The 21218-nt window shown below is 39.1% G+C and overlaps 1 protein-coding gene across 6 annotated transcripts in view; it reads left to right on the top strand.

The window, feature by feature from the left end:
- LTBP1 (latent transforming growth factor beta binding protein 1) overlaps positions 1-21218 on the top strand; it is a 187681-nt gene that overhangs the window by 42020 nt on the left and 124443 nt on the right. For all 6 annotated transcript variants that reach the window (XM_063151832.1, XM_063151828.1, XM_063151829.1 and 3 more), the window contains one exon: positions 4870-5045. In XM_063151832.1, the coding sequence (XP_063007902.1) occupies positions 4870-5045 (176 nt within the window). The remainder of the gene's footprint in view (positions 1-4869; positions 5046-21218) is intronic.

Here is a 21218-nt window from a genome sequence, read left to right as displayed (position 1 = left end):
ACCTGGGTGAGATTTGTCTTAGTTTAGTCTAGACAGTACTTTTCATGCCAAATGTTGTCGATCTTATTTCTGCTTGCCAGAGTTATTCTGGTACCTCACATTCTTTCTCTGGTTTATCAAGCAGGAGAGCTTTCTTTTGTATGATAGCTGAAAATGTTTCTTCTTCCTCTGCAGTGCTCTTGTAACTTTATTAGTATTTCTCATATTGTTTGTTTGTTGAAGGTGCATTTAGACATTTGTTTATCTTCCTGGCGTACACTTCAGCAATGGAAAGTTTTTGTCAAGTTTATTAAGTTAATGTCAGTTATATACCAAGTTCATCCAAACTGAGCAGAAGTATTTAAGCAAAACGGTCTAGACAAATCTTAACTTTGGTTTTGTGTGATTATTGTAAGCAGATAACTTGGTGATTTACATTAGGTGGTTTAGTCTGCATTGAAACAAATTAACAACTTGCACATCATGTGGAGGTTTTTCCTTTTCAAGAATTGGATTGATAGAGTTTATGGCTTTCCTGTGTTGTACTGAGTAAGCCACTCTTGGAAAACAAACCTGACTTAGCAGTAATTTATTAACATTTAGTGCAAACTAAATTAAGGAAGAAATTTATAATACCTGAGAAGGATGGAAAAGGCAACTTTTGTAAATTCTAATGGCTAAGATTTTACCTTCCATCATAGGGTGTTCATGGTTTTGGTGTGGCATTGTGTTTTGTTGGGTTTTTTAAATGATTTTTAACTTTTTTGTATATAATTACAAGTGTTATGATGGACTTTAGTGAGCTAACAGTTGGGCTTCTGTGAGGCTGGATGGGTGGCAAGATGAAGGGTAAATAAAAATAAAAAGATCTAATATGGACAAACAAGGAAGGTCTTGTTGAACATGCGAGGATCGGGGCAGCCGTGGCTACAGTGACCAGGACATTGTGGAGCTCAGTATCTTACATGAACGAAGAGGGGCAGCAATTAAGATTGCAACCCTGGACTTCCAGAGAGTTAACTTTAGCCTATTCAGGGACTTTTTTTGACAAATATCATTGGAATTTGCCTTCAGGGAAGAAGGATCTGAGACAGTTGAAACCTTCCAACAGCTGGTCAGTATTCAAGGATTTTTTTTTTTGGGCTCAAAAATGGTGCATCCTGATGAGTGAGAAATAGAGCAAAGTGGGCAAGAGACCTGCATGGATGATTGACAGAATTCCTGTCAATGCCCAAGCACAAGTGAGAGATACACAGGAAGGAAGCAGGGACAGAACACTTAAAACATAAATAGAGATGTTGTCAGAATATGCAGAAATGCAGCAAGGAAGGCTGAGGCCCATTAAAAACCTGGCCAAGGATATCAAGTACAGGAAGCAAATACATCAATAACAAATAGGAAATTAAGGAAAATGTGGGCCTGTTTTTAAATTAAGTGGGAAGTCTGGTAACAGAGAATACAAAGAAGGCAGAAGTACTGAATGCCTTCTGTCTGTCGCTCTTCACTGACAAGACCAGCCCTTATGAGTCTCTGACCTGGGACACCAGGGAAGAGGAATGGTGGAAGGAAGACTTCCACTTTGTCAAGGAGGATTGGGTTAGAAATCACCTAGGCCAACTTGACATCCAGAAGTCCATGGGCCACGATGGGATGCATCCATGAGGGCTGAGAAAGATGGCAGACCTCACAGCTGGGCCACTCACGCTCATATTTGAAAGGTCATGGCAGTCAGAAGTGGTGCTTGAGTACCAGAGGAAAGCAATGTCACCCCAGCCTTCAAGAAGGGCAAAAAGGAGTCCCCAGGCAACTACTGCCTCACCTCAATCTCTGGAAATATAATGGACTGCTTTGTTCTGGAGGCCATCTTTAAGTGTGTGGAAGACCAGGAAGTGACAAGGAGTAGTTAGCATGGATTCACTAAAGGTAAATCATGCTCAACCAACCCAATTGTCTTCTACCGTGACAAAAGTGCCTGGATGGATGAGGGTAGAGGAATGAATGTTTTCTACCTGGACTTCACCAAGCTCTTCGACACTGTCTCTCACAACATCCTCATAGGCAAACCTGGGAGGTGCTAATTGGAGGAGTGGACAGTGAGGTGGTTCTCATTCTGTCTGAATGGCAGAACATTTTACCAGGTCCCATATTGTTCACTCATTCATCAATGACCTGGATGAAGGGGTAGATGCCTCCTCAGCAAGTTCACTGATGCCACAATACTGGGAAGATATCTCTGGCCTATACCCCAGGGTGCTGTACAGAAGGATCCTGACAGGCTGGAGGATGGGCAGAGAAGAACTGTCTGAAGTTCAAAGGCAAATGAAGAGTCCTGTACCAGTAGGGGCTGGGGTCTGACCTGCTGGAAAGCAGCTCTGTGGAAAAGGACCTGGGGGTCCTGGTGGACAGCAAGCCATCCATGAGCCAGCAGTGAGCCCTTGTGGCCAAGAAGGCCAATGGAATCCTGGGGTGCATTAGGAAGGGCAGTGCCAGCCGGTCAAGGGAGCTGATCCTGCCCCTCTGCCCAGCCCTGGTGAGGCACATCTGCAGTGCTGAGTCCAGTTCTGGCTCCTCAGGACAAGAGAAATATGGAGCTCTGGGAGTGGGTTTGAGCAGAGGGCAGCAAAGGTAATTAGGGGACTGCTAATCAGAGATCATTAGGAAGACCCTGTTTGAGCAGAGTTTAACCCCACCAGTGGTCCCTTGCAACATTAACCATTCTGGGATTCTGTAATGCTTTACAACTGGTTTTAACCTTAACAGAAAACACTCAGCCACTTCAATGGCAGCATCTGTATCTAGTATTTTGACCTCTGCTGTTAAGTCCTGTTTCTACATTCAGCATAGATACTCCTTTATATGCAAAACCAGAAATGGAAGTCCTTATGTGTAGGCATCAAATGGGGTCCATTAGAAAAAAAAATAAATGCAGGAGTGATTGCAGTGATTCTTCAAAGAAATTAAATTCATATGTAAGCAGTACTGAAGGCAACAACTTCAGCTTTATCTCAGGCTGAGGGTTTTTTGGTCATACTTCTTATCAGGCTGTGTTGGATTCCAAGCCTGACCTCCACTACCAGTGAAGGCTGTCTTTTGATCTTCTGGTAGGAACCCTAAAGACTACATAGAAAATACAGTATTTTCTCTTAGCCTGGCAAAAGGACTTGTACTGAATGTAATGAGACTGTGTAAATACTGTATTAGAAATATTGACTTGGAGACAGCTGAGCAGTTATGTTTCTGTTCTACATAGGAGGCTTAGAATGTCACTATTAATGAACGCTCTTGTTAACTTGGATCAGTTTGAGAAAAAGAGCATCTGTGTAGGACAAAACCCCATTGTTTGTTCTAACCACAGATCCATTGGCTACAGCAGTTACTAAGCATCTTGAATAACATGACCAAGGGGTTAGGCATTACTTTGGAGATAGGGGCTGGCTCAGGCTCTGCATGTCAGAAAACAATGCAGTAGTCATCTAAGTTCTTAGCTGAAACTCTGCAGTCTCACCTCTGTGGGGAAGTGCTGCTCAGCTGTCCTTTGTAATATAGGGTCCATGACTTATTCTCAGAGGACAGTTATTTACCCTGCAGAACTGTGGCTCTGAGGGATGATTGTTTCAAATCCCATAACTTTTTTCCCATTTTTCCATTTTTGAAGACCAAACTAGTTACGTACTCTCAGCTGAGAATGCAGTAAAGGAGGCTTACAGCATCCCACTCTGTATGCCTTCAACATTTGAGCAAAGGATGATGTAGTCCTGATAGCCACTGTTATAAGTTAGTAATTGATTCTACTCTCCAAGGTGTGTGTGTCATTACAGTCTGATCTGCACTAGCTATGACTCTAGAAGGTGTGTTATTAGTAGGTTTGTTACTTGCTAGGTGGTGGGGTTCTTCAGCCTTGGGGCCCCAAAGCAGCTTGCAGTTTCATTGCATGTAGCTAAGAGCTGCCCAATCTGCCGCCTTATAAATTGCTGGAAGAGTGAAGGCCAGTTTGTTAGTGAAGAAATTATTCCTACTGCTGATGATTGCTAAATAGCCAAGGACTTTTTGATAGGGGGAGGAGGGAATTGTTGTTGAAAGTTGGTACGGCCTTGTGCAGTGAAAAGCTGAGGTCATAGGGAGGAATCTAAACATATGAGTCAGGATTAGCAGTGAGAGAATCCTGAGCTTGAAGGAATCTTCTTGTTTAACAGGAAGGAAAAATTGTTTTGTTGTTAAGGGAGGCTGTGTGGTTATGGGACATTTGTGGTTATGGGACATTTGTCAGAGATGTTCAATAGTGCAGGCAAAGAGAAAGTGGATGGGCAAAGTAATGTGACTCTGGGACACATCTTGTGATTAGATGAGAAACATCTGAAAGAGGAGAAGAGGAGCAGTGCTTTGCTCTTTTGCTAGAGGGATATGGTGAAAAAGGTAATGATTTCTGGGAACAGAAGGGGAAAGTCAGATGGGTTTAGGTTCTACTTTATATACCTTCTATGGAATGAGAATTGTAAAAAAATGGAATAAGGTTTGAATGCATTATTGCTTCTCTGACCTGTCTGGAAAGCTCTGTGTTAACAAATTTGAGCTGCAACTCATTTTGATCAGGGCTTTTCCCTGTTCCTTTCTGTTTTCTGAACTGTCCATGATATTTCTCTTGCCATGTCAAGAAGAAAGTTATATAATCCCTGTAGTCTTTCTTTCTTAGGAGTTGGAGCTGACAAGACAATGATGGTGCTAAATGCTTGGAAAATTAGGTGCTTATTTCTAAGGTAGTAGATTTCCCAAACTGTATTTTGAGAATTTGGACTATAGTTGAATGTGTCTTCAATTTTTTTACAAGTAGTTTCTAAGTCTAATTTATTAATTCTTACCTTGTTTTGTCTTTTCTATCTCTTTCCAAAACAGGATGATACCCCTTTCATCTCAGACATTAATGATGAATCTTCATCATGGCCAAACACAGGAATATGTGATTAAGCCCAAATACTATCCAGTAAAAAAAGTGATTTCAGGAGAGCAGTCCACTGAGGGCTCATTACCGCTGAGGCTGGGCCAGGATCAACCTGCATCCCCTTTGCGATGTGAGTACAAAAAGCATGTTCCCTTCTCTCCCACACAAAGCCCCACTCCCTGCTTTTTTAAAGATATTGAAATTTTCTGCAGTAACACTTGAAGACAGAGAAAGGTTAAAACAACTCTACGTGAGATTTCTTAGGTCAGCAAATGCTCCAATATTCTGCATTTTGTGCAGAAACAAAACAGATTTCCTGGATGAGAAAAACAATTGAATCTGTTTTGCTGTTGAAAATTTATCATGCTGTTTCTAGATAATAGTTTTTTTCTTCAGAAAAGGGTGCTTTGTGAATGCTTTGCTAGAATAGGCACATCTATGAGTGTAGTCAGTGTCAGTATGATGGATACCTTTTTGGAAAGCTGGAGTTCAGGACTGTAGTCTCATTGGTGACTATTTTTCTCTATATTTAATTTATTACGTGTTTATGAACTTCTGCACAGTATGGAGCTGCCTGAGAGTTTCTGCTTCATATTTATAATAAAAAGATTGTGTAGGTGCCCAGCTTGTGGCCTTGGCTCATGCCCCATTGTGTGCAGAGCTTGAGGACAAGTTTTGGCTTAGAAGATTAAGAGCTTGATGAATTATGGGTTAGGTATTACAGAACGTCTGCTGGCTTGATTTGGAGAAAAGTTCCTGCAGCTGAATAATGGACTGATTAACATTGAGACCTTTAGGTACTTGCAGTCTCCTGACAGACTTCCTTTGCTGTAGCACAAAGAATTATGCTCTGCTGAGGTTTTAGGGAAGAGACTTTCCTTCTAAATCTTTACCTAGAATTCCTTTGTGTATATTTGCATTTCTGCAATTGCTCATCTTTATGGTCTGTCCATTTACACTTCAGTGCAACTCCCTGCTTCCTTTTCTTCAAGTGTAGGTTTGTTGATGGTATATGAGACTATTGGCTCTAATAGGAAGAGCAGTGGGCAGCTGGAGGTCTTTCAGTTAACATTTTCAGAGTGGTGAAGTATACTTCTTGCAAAGCACTATCTCCCTTTCTTAGAAGTTTCAGAAAAATTTATATTTTTTTAGTCACACTGTCAACATCAAGCAGTAGTCTCTTTTGTAAATATGATACTGCTTTTTTTCCAGTCAGCAGTTGTTTTCTTTCAAAAAAAATATTAATGGCCACTGGGATTGGATTGTGACCATCTGTCATGACTCTTACTAGTCAAAGAGTTTACAAATTCCAGGTTTTATAGTTCTCCACTACTTGGTGTGACTGTTCCAGGTTGGATTCTGACCAAAAAAAAAAACAAACCCATCTTTCCTTTTGGCTCCATTTTTCAGGCTGTTTAAGTCATTCTACCTTCAGTACACTCAGTGGTACTCACAAGTATCAAACTGCTGCTAAATGGATGGATTCTGTGAGTTGGTTTTTTTCCTTCTATGGTAGCATAAGGAGAAGACTCTATAGCTGTAAGGTGAGGGAACCAGTGCTTCTAGCTCTTTCTAGCTTATTTGGGTCCCACTGTTACTTAGAGTGCTCTGAGGGACATGACTAGGAGAAGGAAAACCAGGAGCTGAAGCCTGGACTGGTTTTTATCAAATTCTAAGCCCCTTATTGAGCAGTGCCTTAGTAAAACATTCTACCCTTATTGAAAAGCTTGTGAGTCCTAAAACAGCCAGAGGACAAGTAGTAAAAAGAGTTTCTATGGCCTGATAAGGTCAGCCATGACTTAAGTGTTGACTCAGAGGTAAAATGCAAGCTATTTGGATGGTGTCAAAATTTGATTCTGAGCTCTCTGTCAGCCTAAAAACCAGTCTCATTACCTGTTTCACCTGTTTTCTAGATCTGTGAGGTGGGAGATGGTGGCAGCAACTTCTGATGTATGAGTTCAGATATCTGCTAGTACAGAGTGCAGTTTGAGCTGTATGGTGGTGGAGTCTAGGATGATGTCCTACTAGCTTGAACAGGAGACCTAGAACTTGGCCTGCCATATCTGTTTGGGTTTTCTGGTTTTTGGAGGTACTGGGATGAACTTGAAGATTAGAAGACTGCTTGTTTTCATGAAAATTGAGTTCTAAATTTCAGCTGTCAGTATTTTAATGTTAGGGATGTTTGAATTAACTATGGTGAGGTAAGATTAGGATCTGAAACTTCATGTCAGGTGTCCTGTGATAACCATGAATATGCAGTTCTTAGTCCTGTTTTGACTAGAGATGAACTGTGTGAATTAGTTCATGCTTGTGGTTGATGTTCATTGTCTAGCTCATGTATGAGTGTGGCTGATGATCTCATGGTGTTTTGTAATTGCTCTTAAATGTATAATCTATTTTAATGGGGCAGGCACTTACTTAATTGAGCAGAGGAATTGGTAATGGCCATATGGAGGTACTTGAAAAGGAAGAGGGGGAAAAGGTAATAATTTTATTAAAAAGCAGAGGCCAGAAAGTTAGTACTAAATGCTTCACAGGTTTTTTTTTTTTTTTTTTTTTTTTTATGGTAACATTAAATAAAATTTCTTTAGAGATGAGAAGTGTAGCTAGGTAATACTTGGTAGCATTGCCCAAGAGTTCATAGCTATCAATAATCATGGAGTGCAAAGCTACTCATTCTGTTGGGTTTTTATGAGCATTTCTATGCATTTTACTTCAAAATATTAACACTGTGCCAGAGACTGGCAATTGTGAAAAATGTACTCCATAGAGTAAACTTTCTTCTAAAGCTGTAGCTGCTGTTGGTTTTGCTTTTTCTGGACTTCTATAGATTGTTTCAATCCAGTGATATAAAATGGGTAGTCTTGAACCTGGAACAAATGTCAGTCTTTTGTTACCTTTGTTTCTAGCAGGATGAGTCTGTCCTGCTAGAAACAAATGAGATGAGGGGTAGTGGTACACTGGGAAGAAAACTGCCAAACATGACCAGGTGCTTCTGAGCATCTTCTGATTTAGAGGGAATCAGTCATGTTTAAATGCCCCATCACAGCGTTGTCAGATGAGCTTTTGGATGTACTGGGGTAAAAAACATTAAAGTGAAATCACATTAAACATTTTTCAATTAAAATTCATTCAAGATGCCTTCTGGAATTTTTGCTCTGGTGCATTTGTAAGCAGTTTCGCTTCTGAAAAAGCTCAGAACATGCAGTATAGTACTCTTATTAAAAACAGTAAATAGTTTATTCTTTTGGCTTTTAAGCTGAATTTTACTGTAAGATTATGTATCACATCAACAGAGCTTGAAAATTCAGCAAGCCACTGGGGTTGCAATTTTAGCATTTAAAGTCACCCTGGGATGTGAAATTGAGTTACCTGCTAGTAGCAGGTAGCATTTCTACTGTCAAGCATTTTGAACTTCTCTCCTGTGGGATACAAACTCTGAGTAATACTCAAGGGATGTATTATTTGTTTAAAAGTACTGTCACACTTCTCCTGTAATCTGCCTAAATATTTGGAACCTCAGAGTGAAAAATTCTCTAGTAGTAGCAATGGCAGCAGCACAGAAATTTCAGCCATAGAATTCTATTTTCAACCTGGTAATCCATGAAACAGTAGGAAAAATTTTTTTATTTTTAGTAATTCAGGTACATCTACCTCAGACAGTTCCCACTAGTTCCTTAATGACACTGTTAAATAGTAACCACTACTCATCTGAGCATGAATCCTCTAAATATCAGTGCTTGTATCCCTGGATTGATAAATGCAGTAATGCAGAAAATTTGTTAAAGGAATGTTGTGTGATTTCTATTGGCCTAAAATGTATATGATAGTGAACAAATTCTAAATGTAGTCTTTCTGGAATTCCTTTCAACTTAGCTATTGTAAGAACTGCTTATTGCAGCAGGAAGAGGCTAGGAAGTTTTCAGTTTCACTCTATCCACTTCTGGTTGCTATATGGTTCTTCAGAAAATGCATTTAAATACACATTTCATTTTCCAGCCTGAGATGTCTGTGGGCTAATGTTTAGTGGCACTGTGCATTTTGCCCATTGAGCTGAAAATAGTGAAATTTCTGCTTCTGAAATAAATTGTTTGGTGTTGCCTGCATGTGGAAGACAATTTTGTGCACCCTCTCACCAGGGTACAGTTCCTCATAAGCACAATGAAGATGCCACTACTTCCCTGTTCTAGAGACACATTGAGAAAATGTATTAATTAGTGACTGAGGCAACCACAGAATGCACTGAGAGCAGAAGAAAAACTCAAGAGTACTTTACCTACAACTGGAATTGTATTATGTGAAGTAAATCAGGCATGTGTTTGTATAATGAAGTTATCCCAAGGAGGAAAAGAGGATAAGAAAGAAAACGAGACTAATGTCTCTAGGAAGACAATGTGAGAAGTATGTGAATTTTGCAATTGAAGTTACATGTTAAGTTGCTAAAATTAAGTACTATGGAAAACTACTTTCTTCTAGCTAGATTGGGTTGTTTTGGTCTTCACCAAAATTCTTTATAAAATTCATTAAAGAGAACTTGTCTCTACTTTAGGTGGTAAATGAAAACATGTCTTGGATTTAAGTAGTAAAGGTTACATAAGGTTTAGGGGACTTGGGCTTGCAGCTCCCTACTGTGTCTTAGTTGTATTTTTTGTGGCTGGAATTTGGACAAATATGCCTGTATGGCTTTGGGACTCTTAGGATCTGCTCATGGTTCCGTGGACAACTCTTAAATTCTTGTGTAAGGATGAAGCTGAAACAATATGAAAGCTGTGTAACTCCTCTAACTGTGGCTACATTATATTACATCATATTTTACATAAGTTTATACACATGAAATAAGCTTAATGTGGAAGAAAATGTCCCAGCACTTATAGTTGTGATGGGCTGAACAGAATACCCTGTTCCAAATTTGGCATAACAAGAGCTTTCCTCTGTTGGCAGCACAATACATTGGTAACCTAGTGAAGCTCCTCTGTACGTTTATATGTAATTACATGTGCTGCCTTCACTGATGACTTCAGAGATTGATTTGAGCAAATCCCAGTTGTCACTTTGAAATTCCAGTTAAAACTATTTTTGTGGAACTGCACCATTCCGGCTTCATTAAGTGACACTTACTTCATAGTAATTGTATTTCCCTGCCAGGCAGTATGGGTAAACAGCTGCAAAAGGCATAAATATTTTATTGCTGTAAAAAGTGCACACAGAGGTATGATATGTGTTGCATATAAATACATCTGTATGATTTGACATTCTACCCAAGTTCAGACTTGGGAGGAAAAACTCCCTCTGATCTTCACTGGGTCAGATACTATTTCCACCATTCTTGTTACTGCTTTGTGGAGCTGCTCTTCATGAACAGCAAAATAATTCTCTCTCTGGCTTGTCTTAACTAGATCATTGCATTGTGTTCCTTGTAACTTGTGCCTGTCAATATATTTATGGATATTAGAGTTAAACAGTGGTAATGTTCCCAACTAGAGGTTTTGGGAAATTTGGAGATGAGGGAGGATCTCAAGGCTACACTCTGAACAAGGTACATCCAGCAGAATGAGGTGAGTGAAACCAGAATGAACGCTTAGAAGACTAACATTAAGGAATAACTGAGTGATTACAACATAGTCTGTTTGGAGGGAATGTAGAGTCAAATTTGCTTCAGTCACTCATGGCAACTGACATTCATGTATTGCTCCTAAAATTGTACATATTCAGTTGCAAGGGAATGGGGCAAGTATATAAATGTTGGGGACTTTTTGTTTCATTTTCTCAAATGCATGTGTGTACAAAGTTGGTGCTCTCATTCCAGAGCAGAAGGGATTTTTAAGAGACAAGCTAAAAACTTTAAGATAAAATTTTGTTCCTGTCAGCATCAGGGTCAAAGAGCACTGAGGCTTTTCAAAGAAAAATTTTAGTGTGAAGCATTCTCTTCCTCACTGCTATTTCAGAGCATTATTCTTCCTGCTATTGAACAGTATGGTGATTTGTAACAGCCAGTTAAAGTTTACTTTTGATTCCAGCAAGTCTTGGAAACAATAGGCTAAATTCTAGGTATAAATTGAGTTATGTAGATTCAGATTAATTCAGCTAACTGTAGCAAACCAAGCAGCACATTTACATTGCTTTTGCTTCAAAAAATAGAGTGACAAATTCTGAAAAAATAACTTACAAATGAATGCAGTTTATTTAGCAATTATAAAAGACCGTGGAGTTCTTTGAAAACCTTGGAGACAGAATAGCTCTGTATGAATACAAGCTATTTCACTCAGTATACTGTTGCTGTAGGCATTCTAACAATTCTCTTGCTAAGCTGTCTTCATGATTGTTTGTGTGTCTATAAAGGCTCACAGTTGAGGAGGCCAGAAAATCAGCAGCCCCCCCAAACGTACTGTATTTTTCTCTCTGGACTCTCAAAAGATTTTATGGCCCTGAGCTCACTAGGAAATAAATGTCTGCCTGACAGGCAAAGGCTGCTGGTGCTTTTATAGAAACTATTTTAAATGTTGCATTCACCCAAAAATGAATTCCCATCTCCATGCTTTAAAATGCAGAGATTGATATACAGCAGAATGAAGAAGGATGTTGGAAAAACATGGTGATCTGGCAAACAGAATTAAAATCAGTTCAAAGCGTGTAATTGCTGGGGGAAAACACAGACTGAGACCAATGCATCTCAGCTTCTGAGATCAAAGAGTATTGGCTCCAAAAGCAAAAATTTCTCAAGGAGATAAGAGGAGGCTTTCCAGAAAATTCTGTAGGGGAAAGTCTTTATGATGTTTAGAAAATATTAGTTTAGGTGGATATAGAGACCTATTGAACCCACACAATCAAACATTAAAAGTCCCTTAGCCTGGCTCCTGGCTAACTCCAGAGTTACTGTAATACAAGTCTTTGGTATCAAGAATTGATTCTGATTGCTTCAAGTAGCTGAGTCTGGTTTTCTTCAAAGGAGATGTGAAAGTGCTTTTCTGTCAGTCCATTGCCTATGCTAGAAGGAATGAAAAAATGTGGACAAAAAAATTACTGTACAAATGTTCATTCCCTGTGAAGCTGCGATTTCAGAATCAGTGACATCCTTATGTCTGTTGTCATTTTTTCCCCTGTTCAGAAAATTAGGGGGAAAAAAAGATCTTGGCTTCATGTACTGCTGAGGGAGAAGATTTTTAATGGTGATTCAGCATGCAGAGGCAACTGTATTCATTAATAACTTAATTCCATGATGTCCTGTCCTTTGTCACTGTTTACAGTTTGTTGACTTCCCTAGTGCTTTTTGTTTCCCTTCAGGAAATGAAATGTCAAGTGGATATACTTTAGTAAGGTAATATTAATTTAATTTTTATTCCCTATTCTTCCTAGAAATGATGAACATTGACTCTTGCAATTTAGACTTTTTTCTCATTTGAGGGAATTGTGTATGTTGGGAGGGGGAAACTCTATCTCAAGAATTTATTTTCTTGACAAGTTATTTATTTTCTTGAGAAGTGCTCTTCCAGCTTGAGACTTGTAATACTATTGTCTAATATTTGTATTATTGTTGTGAAAGAAGCCTAAATAATAACCTTAGGCAAAAGGCATAATTTGAAATGAGTACATAATTTCAGGTGGCAGTGAGTCTCATTCTCAGTGTCTAAGACCAAATTCAGACCACCTTGTGAAAGAGTCCTGTTGATAAAGTGGACAATGGCATAGTATTTAGCTGGGAATATTAAGTTTGTGTGTAAAGATGCTGACTTCATTATCAGAGTATGCATTGCAGCTTCATCAGTGGAAAATTGCTTGTGGTGGGCTGTAAAGTTACTGCTGCTTTGTTACAGCCGAGATGAGGATTGTAACCCTAACCCTAACTCTGTGCCTTAGATGATGTCTGTGTCTAAGTGTGGCTTTTGGGCCTTTGTTGCTCAAGTGAAAGCCTTTTGGGTCCAGGTATGCTTAAGTACCTAAGAAGCTGGATAATTTGAATGGAACTTAAAAAGGCTTGTTCACCTGAATGCTGTGCTTACAGCTGGAGTAGTATCCAGCCCCAAACCTGAAGCACTGATATGAACTCAAGCGTGAGTCTCTTGAAGAGCTTGAAGTTCTGTTTCAGGACAAGTACTGCACTCTGGGAAAGACAGGCCATCTGGGTGCTAATATTTTGTGTAATTCATATTTGAAATTGCAGCTGAAGCACTTGACTGCCTGCCTATCCTTAGAAGTACACTCAGCTGAGCTCTCATGTGGGATTACGTCCCCCAAGGACTGCTATAGCAGTCATTGTGATATTTGGAATCCAGCTGTAGTGAACTCACAGAGTTCTTCAAAGACAAGTGTCTGAGCCCTCAACTAAGCAGTCTTGAACTAAGCAGTCTTAGGTCATCAGCCTTTACTTCTGAATGGGTTGGGCACAGTCCTGTTCAATGTTCTGCTTGCTCCATGCAATCAATTTCTCTCATCCCTTGGAAAAGAAACCTAGGACTGGTAAGTGGTGTGACTTGAGGCTAAAATTTAGCTCTTTACCATCATAACCATTTGTGGATCTAGTTTAAATATAATTGATTTAAACAAAATAAATGTAGCATAGATTAAAAGAATTATTGGCCAATAAGTTTATTGAATTGAGTTGAAGCCATTCCATCAGACATCAAACCACACTGCATGCTCTGTTTGGGTTGGTACCTTTTTCTGGATCACTCTCAACTGTGTGAATGGAAATTATAGTCATGTATCTCATTACCAGGGAGAATGGCTGTAGTTAAGGATAGGATGTTCATTGCCTGAGGATTGTATATAAAGAATCCTTGTAGTGGTCGAAAAGACAAGGAGGACAAAAGGCGATTGATAAAACCAGCTGGCAGGGACCTCAGATTTCACATCTATGCGTGATTTGTACATTATGGGTTTCCAGAGGACAAAATTGAATGTAATTTCTGTGAATTCCTCTCTTGCTCTAAAAGGCTGTGTCAGTGACAGAATTTATCAGCAAAGGGCTTGTGGCATGTAAACACAATTGGGTCTTTCTAAACAATCTCAGCACTTGTGCCTGCATATGCTCCTTTGGTACTTTTAAGTGAAGCCATCCATACAAAACTCAAAAAATCTGTGTTGCAGATAGTGGAGATCTTTTTGGAATTTGTCAAAATTAATAGAGGAAACCTACTTAAACAAAACAAGTGTTGCTGTAGTAAATGACTTCAAACAGTACACTGTTCACACTCTTATTTTAAACTGAGATTAAGATAATTGAAGAGTGAGTTATTTGCCTCTCCTAGAATACACTATTAAAAATTTTAAAATGTTTTGGAGGGTGGTGGAGGTGGTGATGAGGAAGATAGTGGAATTCTCTGTTCTATTCCTTGACAGGGAGCAAGGAAGAGATTATCACAGGGATACAGTCAGGAAGGGGAAAAGACTTTCCCGGTTATTTTCTTTTCAATTACCTTCTTCCTTCCTGGAAGCTTCCTACCTGATGCTTCCTGGAAGCATCAAACTTTCTTTTGAAATTATTTCTTTTCCTGTTTGTCAAGCATACTGAAGAAGCAAGCAGGGCTTAAAAAGAGGGTAGAGAAACAAGGGTGAGATAGAAGCAGGAAGTCTGAGAGCTCAGTTCTGACTGCAGGGAGAAGTTTGTGGTCGGAGCTTCTGAGTGAGACAGAAGGAAGAAGTGAAGGTGTAGAGGCATGGCTAGTCAGAAATAGGTATCTAGAGAAGTGTGTGTAACAGCAACAATGGCAATAAGAATGGCAACAAAAATATCAGTGCATATCTCTCTTCAGTTACTGTCATATTAAATAGCTGGATCATGTTTTGCTTTTTTTTGGAAGCCTTCCAGTTTGCATCAAGACAATAGAGCTGAGTACTTGAAAAGTGATGAAATATCAAAGGTTAAGTTGTATTAACTAGTGAAATACATGAATAACGTAATACAAATGCAGCGAAAATATGAAGTACAGAAATAACAAAAAGTAGGAATGCTAAACTAATTACATTTCAATATAATGTGTTCCTACAGCTGTCTAGACATGTTAAATCAAGTACAGCTTGCCACGCTGTCATCTTGTTCAAAATGTTTGACTGGGTGGATGTGCACACATACACCTCACCTCATGCAGAACTGGGGGTGTACTCTTAAGCATTAGAGAAGGCATTGGATCTTGGATTAAATAAATCTGAATCATCTTATTTTTAATTTCACTGACATGTCTAATTTCTCCCAATGCTTGTGAAAAGGGAACTGGCTGTGAGGTGACCTAGGGAACACTAACCAAGTTTCTGCAAAGAGCAAAGGTAGGCATTGTATATTGAAGCCAAAAATCAAATTACTCAACAGCTGTATCTTGCCTTTATTTAATCCATGTAGTTTTCAGACTTGTTTGTACTTGTGACTGTTATAGAAAGATTAAGACTTATATTTTGCATGATTTTTAGATGGGCAAGATTTGAATGCAGGAGATTTTACTCCAGTGCTCAGAGCAGACTAAGAGTTGAGTTTGGTCCTGCTAAGGTTGTTCTTTATTTGCAAAGGGATGTCCTATATTTGTTTCACTGAGATGGTATCTGTATCAACAGATCAGAAAGGGATTTGGTAGATGTGTGCCCCTTTGGCGTAGCCTGCAGATTGGTTCTGGGTATGAAGTATCAGTGCATTGTTGGGAGACAAAAATAAATTAAAATCATAGAAGCATTTTATGTAAAGCTTTGTTAAGTAATTCTGCTGGTCTCCTCACCATTGATCATACTTCAGCTGCAGTAAAGTGTGGTTTTGGACAGGGTTTGTGAAGAAAGATGAGGACCCAGTGACTGGTATCAAAAGCAAAACAAAAAAGATGTAGATGTGCAAAATACAGGCTGTTAAACGGTATGTTTAGAGGGTTTTGGTCTGGTCAAAATGAGACTGAGGAAGATTGATGGCAGTGTCTTCTAGTTTGTTAGAAAATGATCCACAGAGGAATAATGTTTTGTTAAAGTTTGCTGTAGATGAAACAGGGCAATAGCTTGAGTTGCTACAGGGGAAACGTGGGTTAGGTATTAGGAATACCTTTACAATAGGAGAGGCTGAAGTGTTGGAATAAATTCTTTGGGGGGAGGCTGTGGAATCTGCATAATAGAAGGGGTTTGAGGATAGTCTGTCTGGACAAACCTTTTGTTTAATGTTGCTGTTTTATCCTGGGAAAATGCAGATGGCAAGATTAAGTGATCTCTCAGAATCTCTTACAGCACTTTCTGTGCCTTTTAAAGCCTGTATTTCTTTCAATGTGTAATCAAAAACTTAGGGAAGATCTGCCTCTGGTCTGTATGTCAATCTAGTGTGTCTTTGTCTTTTTATTTTTTCTCTTTCTGTTACTTTTTTTTGTTTGTTTCTTCATTAGCTCCTAGCATTATAAATCTTCTAGATGATTCTCTTTCTAAGTTGTATGACAGCTAAGTTCAACTTGTTCTGATCTTTGGAAACTAGGTTTTTATTGGTTGTTTAAGATTTTTTATTTTATTTTCAAGTGATGACTAAGTGATGACAAGACAAAACTTCCTCATATATTGTCAAAAGTGTAAAAAGGTCATTTGACAGTAGTTCTAAGAGCTTAACTATCTTACTTGTGCCATTGATTTTTATACAATGTCATCTTTCCTTTTAGCTGAACAAGCATATTTAGTGTAAGGACTAAACCAGGTGGATTGGTGAAATAACTGGGAGACACCTTTTTTAGGAAATAAGTAATTTCCTTCTGCTTCTTTTGGTGTTTTTTCTATGTTTGTTTTTGTTTTCTGTGTCAGCATTTAGCTAAGAAAAAAGTGAGGGTGTTGGTCATCTAACAATTTAAAATGCTGAATGTATTAGCTGCTTAAAAGCTAATTTGGTTTGAATTTGGAAGATTGAATTTTAAATGCTCTCCTCATGCATCATGATTATAATTTGAAAATGTAAAATAGCCTGAAGTAATCTATTGTTATTGTGAAGAGAATGTAATTTTAAAATTAGAGCCTTCAGGTCCAATGGCACACTGTGTAGATAAACATATGAAAACACACTGGGATCAGTGCAGAAGTAGAATGTCATGAAAAGAGAGTAATGTATATCATTACTGGAGGCACTGATGGAATGTCGATAGTTCTGCTAGTTCTGTTTCCTTAGGAGATTTGTCTCAGGATATTTGTCATAACTGAAGGCATGTACCTGTGTGTTCAGCTGGTAGAAGCCACTGCTTGTGATTTTTTTTTTTTTTTTATTGTGAATCCTTTTGGTTAGATCACCGTGAAGCACAAAACCGTCACACAAATAACATCAGTATTTTTGACACATGAAAAGATTTTATTCTCTTTGCCCCCTTGACCTATGTAGCTAACTATTTAACTGAATACCAGTCCTGCTTTCGCTAGTGTTGCTAGCTCATTGTTTTCCTGCAGAACAGGGACACACCACAAATCACCTGAGCTCCACTGTGACTGTTGAACACTGTCAGAATGTTGGAGCTGTGAGAGCAGCCATAAACCCAAGGAAAAGAAGTGTTTATAGAAATTCTTCTAGGAAGAAACAAAGTCTGAGTTGCATTGCACAGCTACTCAGGAGGTTGAGGAGGAATCCTTCTCCTGACACAATTCTTTCCAGGTATGGCTGTGTAAGCTGTTGTGGCCACCTGAACATAAAACCTGCCACTTGCCCTGTCTTAGCTACTTCACCTTTTTTGCTAATGCAGGGGGGAAAATTTGTCATAATGGATAGTGGAGGCAGAAAGGGTTCTATTAAGAAATCCTTTTGCTTGCATTTTCCAGTTCTCCTGCAGTTGTTGCTAAATCATAAATTTATCACAGCAGGGGTTTGCTGTGTTCATGATATTATATCATAGTGACTTACGGAGATGGAAAAAAACCTCATACATATCATGCCAACTTTCAACTAAAATCCCAGCCCCAGCACTTCACCCAGACATCCTTCTTATTTTTTTTTTTTTTTTTTTTTTTTTTTTTTTTTTTTTTTTTTTTTTTTTTTTTTTTTTTTTTTTTTAAACTGGCTCAAGAGTTTTACAGATTTTGGAAGTTATGGGTACCTTCTTCCACTGATGTCTTTTGACAAATGTATCACAGAGCTCTGAAGTATAAGTGAGGCAGGATGAGGCGCTGTTGGCTGAATCTCATTGTGAGTTCGCTGTCTAGCTGAGGGATGAAGTTTTGTCCACTATTAGTGATCTTGATTGACCTGTCTTTATTAAACCAACAATCTGTCTCTAGTTTAGCCATTTGCTTCAGTATTTTTGCTATTTATTTGGTGTTTGCATCTTCTACTTTTGTTTTTTTTCATTAGGCTTGTTTGTTTATCTGGTCTCATATTTGTATTTTTTCAGTCTGCTGTTATACTTAGGAGCATAGTGAGGTGTTTCATTTCCACGTTTAAAATTGGTCTAGAAGAGTTGGATTTACATCTGTCTGTATATATATAGACAAAAAATTATTCCAGGTGTGTTGTTGTAGCACTATCTTTTTTTTTTTTTTTTCCAAAAAAGGATTTGAGGTAATCTAAATTGCAGATTTTGTTATGCCTGTGTCACAGTGGCATCATCAGTGGAGGTACTGGAGTTTCAAGAAAATACTCTGTATGCTTCCTTAAAAAAATACTGTCTTTTAAAAGGAGCTAGTCCAAAGTGAGAAGAGGTCAAGGCTGTAGCAGTACTGGTCCCTTCCTAGTGAAATTGTGGAGTTTAGCATTAATACTGCCAAGTCAGCTAACAGATATTGAAGGATAGTTTCTCATTTAGAATTGAATTTTCCTCTTTGGAGAAGAGGGGCGGGGGGGGGGCGGGGAATACAGAAGAGGAGATTCAAGGAAGTCCAAGAGCCTAAATTTGAAGTTGCTGCTAAAAGTTTCCTTTCAGGAGAAGAGCTTGTGATCTTTTTTTCAAACTGAATCTGCCTAATCTGCTTGCTTAATCTGTATTAAGGTCACTTTTAAGGTCCCTAAGCCTCAGAATCTGTGAGGATAGTACTGTTTACTTCTCTGTAACTGCAGAAAAGAATGGTAGTGACATCTCTGCCTTGAATCACCTCGTCAAATGCTGATCAGTTTTTAAGCTCAGAGGCCGTAATTAGCTTTGTATCCGTCCTAAATGTCTTCAAAAGAATTGAAGTTAAAAGATGTGGTCTGCTAGGGAGGGAGAACAAGCTATGTGTTTTTACAGTCTTCATAAATCTGAGAAAGATGGAGAAAATCTTCCCATGTCTAAAGAATATGAAGGTGTCTTATTTCTGTCTCTTTGCAACTATCAAAACAGGAATATCAGAGAATTTGCTTTATTGCAGAATAACTAGCAGACAGCTAGATAAACACATCATGTGATGGTTCACCAACCAGCTTGACAGGTCAAGCACAAAGGGTTGTAGTAAATGGGGTTACATCAGCCTGGTCACTGGTAACTACTGGGTGTCTATAGGGCTACATTTTAGGGTCAGCGCTCTTCAATGTAGTTTTGGGTGCCACAATATAAGAAGCCTATAAAGCAGTTGGGCAGTGTCCAGAGAAGGGCCATGAAAACAGGAAGGGCCTTGAGAAGCCGTAAGGGGAGCAGCTGAGGGCACTGGGTCTGTTCAGCCTGGAGGAGACTGAGGGCAGAGCTCACTGCAGTTCCAGCTTCCTTGTGAGGGGAACAGGAGGGGCAGGCACTGATCTCTGCTCTGGGGTGACAGTGACAGGACCCGAGGGAATGGTCTGAAGCTGTGTCAGGAGAAGTTTAGGCTCGATATTAGGAAAAGGTTCTTCACCCAGAGGGTGAGTGGGCACACTGCAACAGCTCCCCAGGGAAATGGTCACAGCAGCAGCTTGACAGGGTTCAAGAAGTATTTGGACAAAGCTCTCAAGCACACAGTGTGACTTAGGAGCTCATCCTGTGCAGGGCCAGGAACTGGACTCTGTGTAAGTACCTTCTAACTCAGAAGATTCTATGAAAAACTTTGCTGAATAATCATTTGAGTATTTGTAAGGACTAGATCTTCCATCATGTTGTTTTGAAGACTTCTTCCTGAAAAACTCCATTTAAACATTGTTTTACTCTTTACCTCTCTAGGTATTGATCTGTGTTTTTGAAAGTACTGTTTGACTACTAATACTCCCAAACTTAGATACTAGTATTTTCTCATCCAAAAGCATTGAAAAGCAAATATTAGAATTTCTGTTGACTCTCACATGAAGGCATCTCTTCTAATAGAATAATTGTGCTACAGGATTTTCTGGTAAAATCTATACTAGGTGATAAAAATTATTTTAAAATTTTTGTTGCTGGGAACACTTTGCCCAAGTGTTCTTACTATAGCTCAGCACTCAACATAGTACAGAATACTGTGAAGGAGAATTAAATGATGAGTTAATGTCATCTTTACTATTTCAAAAACATAGTTATGGGCCTTAGACTGGGTGTGCAGACAATCTATTGCACTTTAAGTTGAGTCACATTCAGAAGAGCTGCTTGCGTTCACGAATAGAACATTTTATTGAATGCAACACATAGGGATGTTTCCTCTGGACCGCTGGTGCCAAACGCATTAACTGCAGAGTAGGTGTATTTAGCACTAACAGCACTATTGTCTTCATGAGCTTCATGTCCCAAGCCAACACTCAGCAGAGCTCAGGGGACAAGACTTACTGAAAGGCGTCCCTCTGGCGGGGGGTGAGGACAACAAACCTGTCAGTCTGTCCCTGCACAATTTCATGTTGAATTCTCATCTCCTGGGGAGACAGAAAATGGCAGCACTTCCTATAACTCGCTAACCACAGTTGTGCCAGGTGCTGTGGTGGGACTATGGTCAAACCTTCTGTTAATGGGGACACGTTGTACAGAATATTTCTCAGTAGGAAGTGGACTTCTCTGGGTGTCAGGTGGAAGAATCTGACCCTTATGGACTCCACTTTTCTCCCATGCCATAGCAAAACAAACCATGTGACCATTCAGTTTCTGTGCTTTGTCTCCATCTCTTATTGACCTCTGTGTTTTCTGCCCTTCCAGCACTGACAAAGCTGAGTTATTTTATTTTTTTTTCAGCTAAGCCAGAAATCTTGTCTGGGTCCCCCAGTACTGGTTTCTACAGTGTAGGCAGGACTGACTTTACTGACTCAACTATCCCTGTTTTTTTAATTAGATCACATCCTAAAGGAAAAGTATTGCTAAAACGTCTGAAAATATGATACATAAAGTGGACTGTTTTCTAGGGAAATATATATATATATATAAAACTATGCAAGTAAAATACAAAGATGGCAATCTTGCTTTTGAAGCTATGCTTTTAAAAACCAAAGTTTCAAATTTCTACCCTCAGCAGTTCATAGATCCCTTATATCTGTTTAAGGTGT

This window comes from Melospiza melodia, chromosome 3 (genome assembly GCF_035770615.1).
Source record: "Melospiza melodia melodia isolate bMelMel2 chromosome 3, bMelMel2.pri, whole genome shotgun sequence".
Lineage (NCBI taxonomy): Eukaryota > Metazoa > Chordata > Aves > Passeriformes > Passerellidae > Melospiza > Melospiza melodia.
Note: the sequence above shows the minus strand (reverse complement) of the source record. Positions and strands in the feature narration are given on the sequence as shown.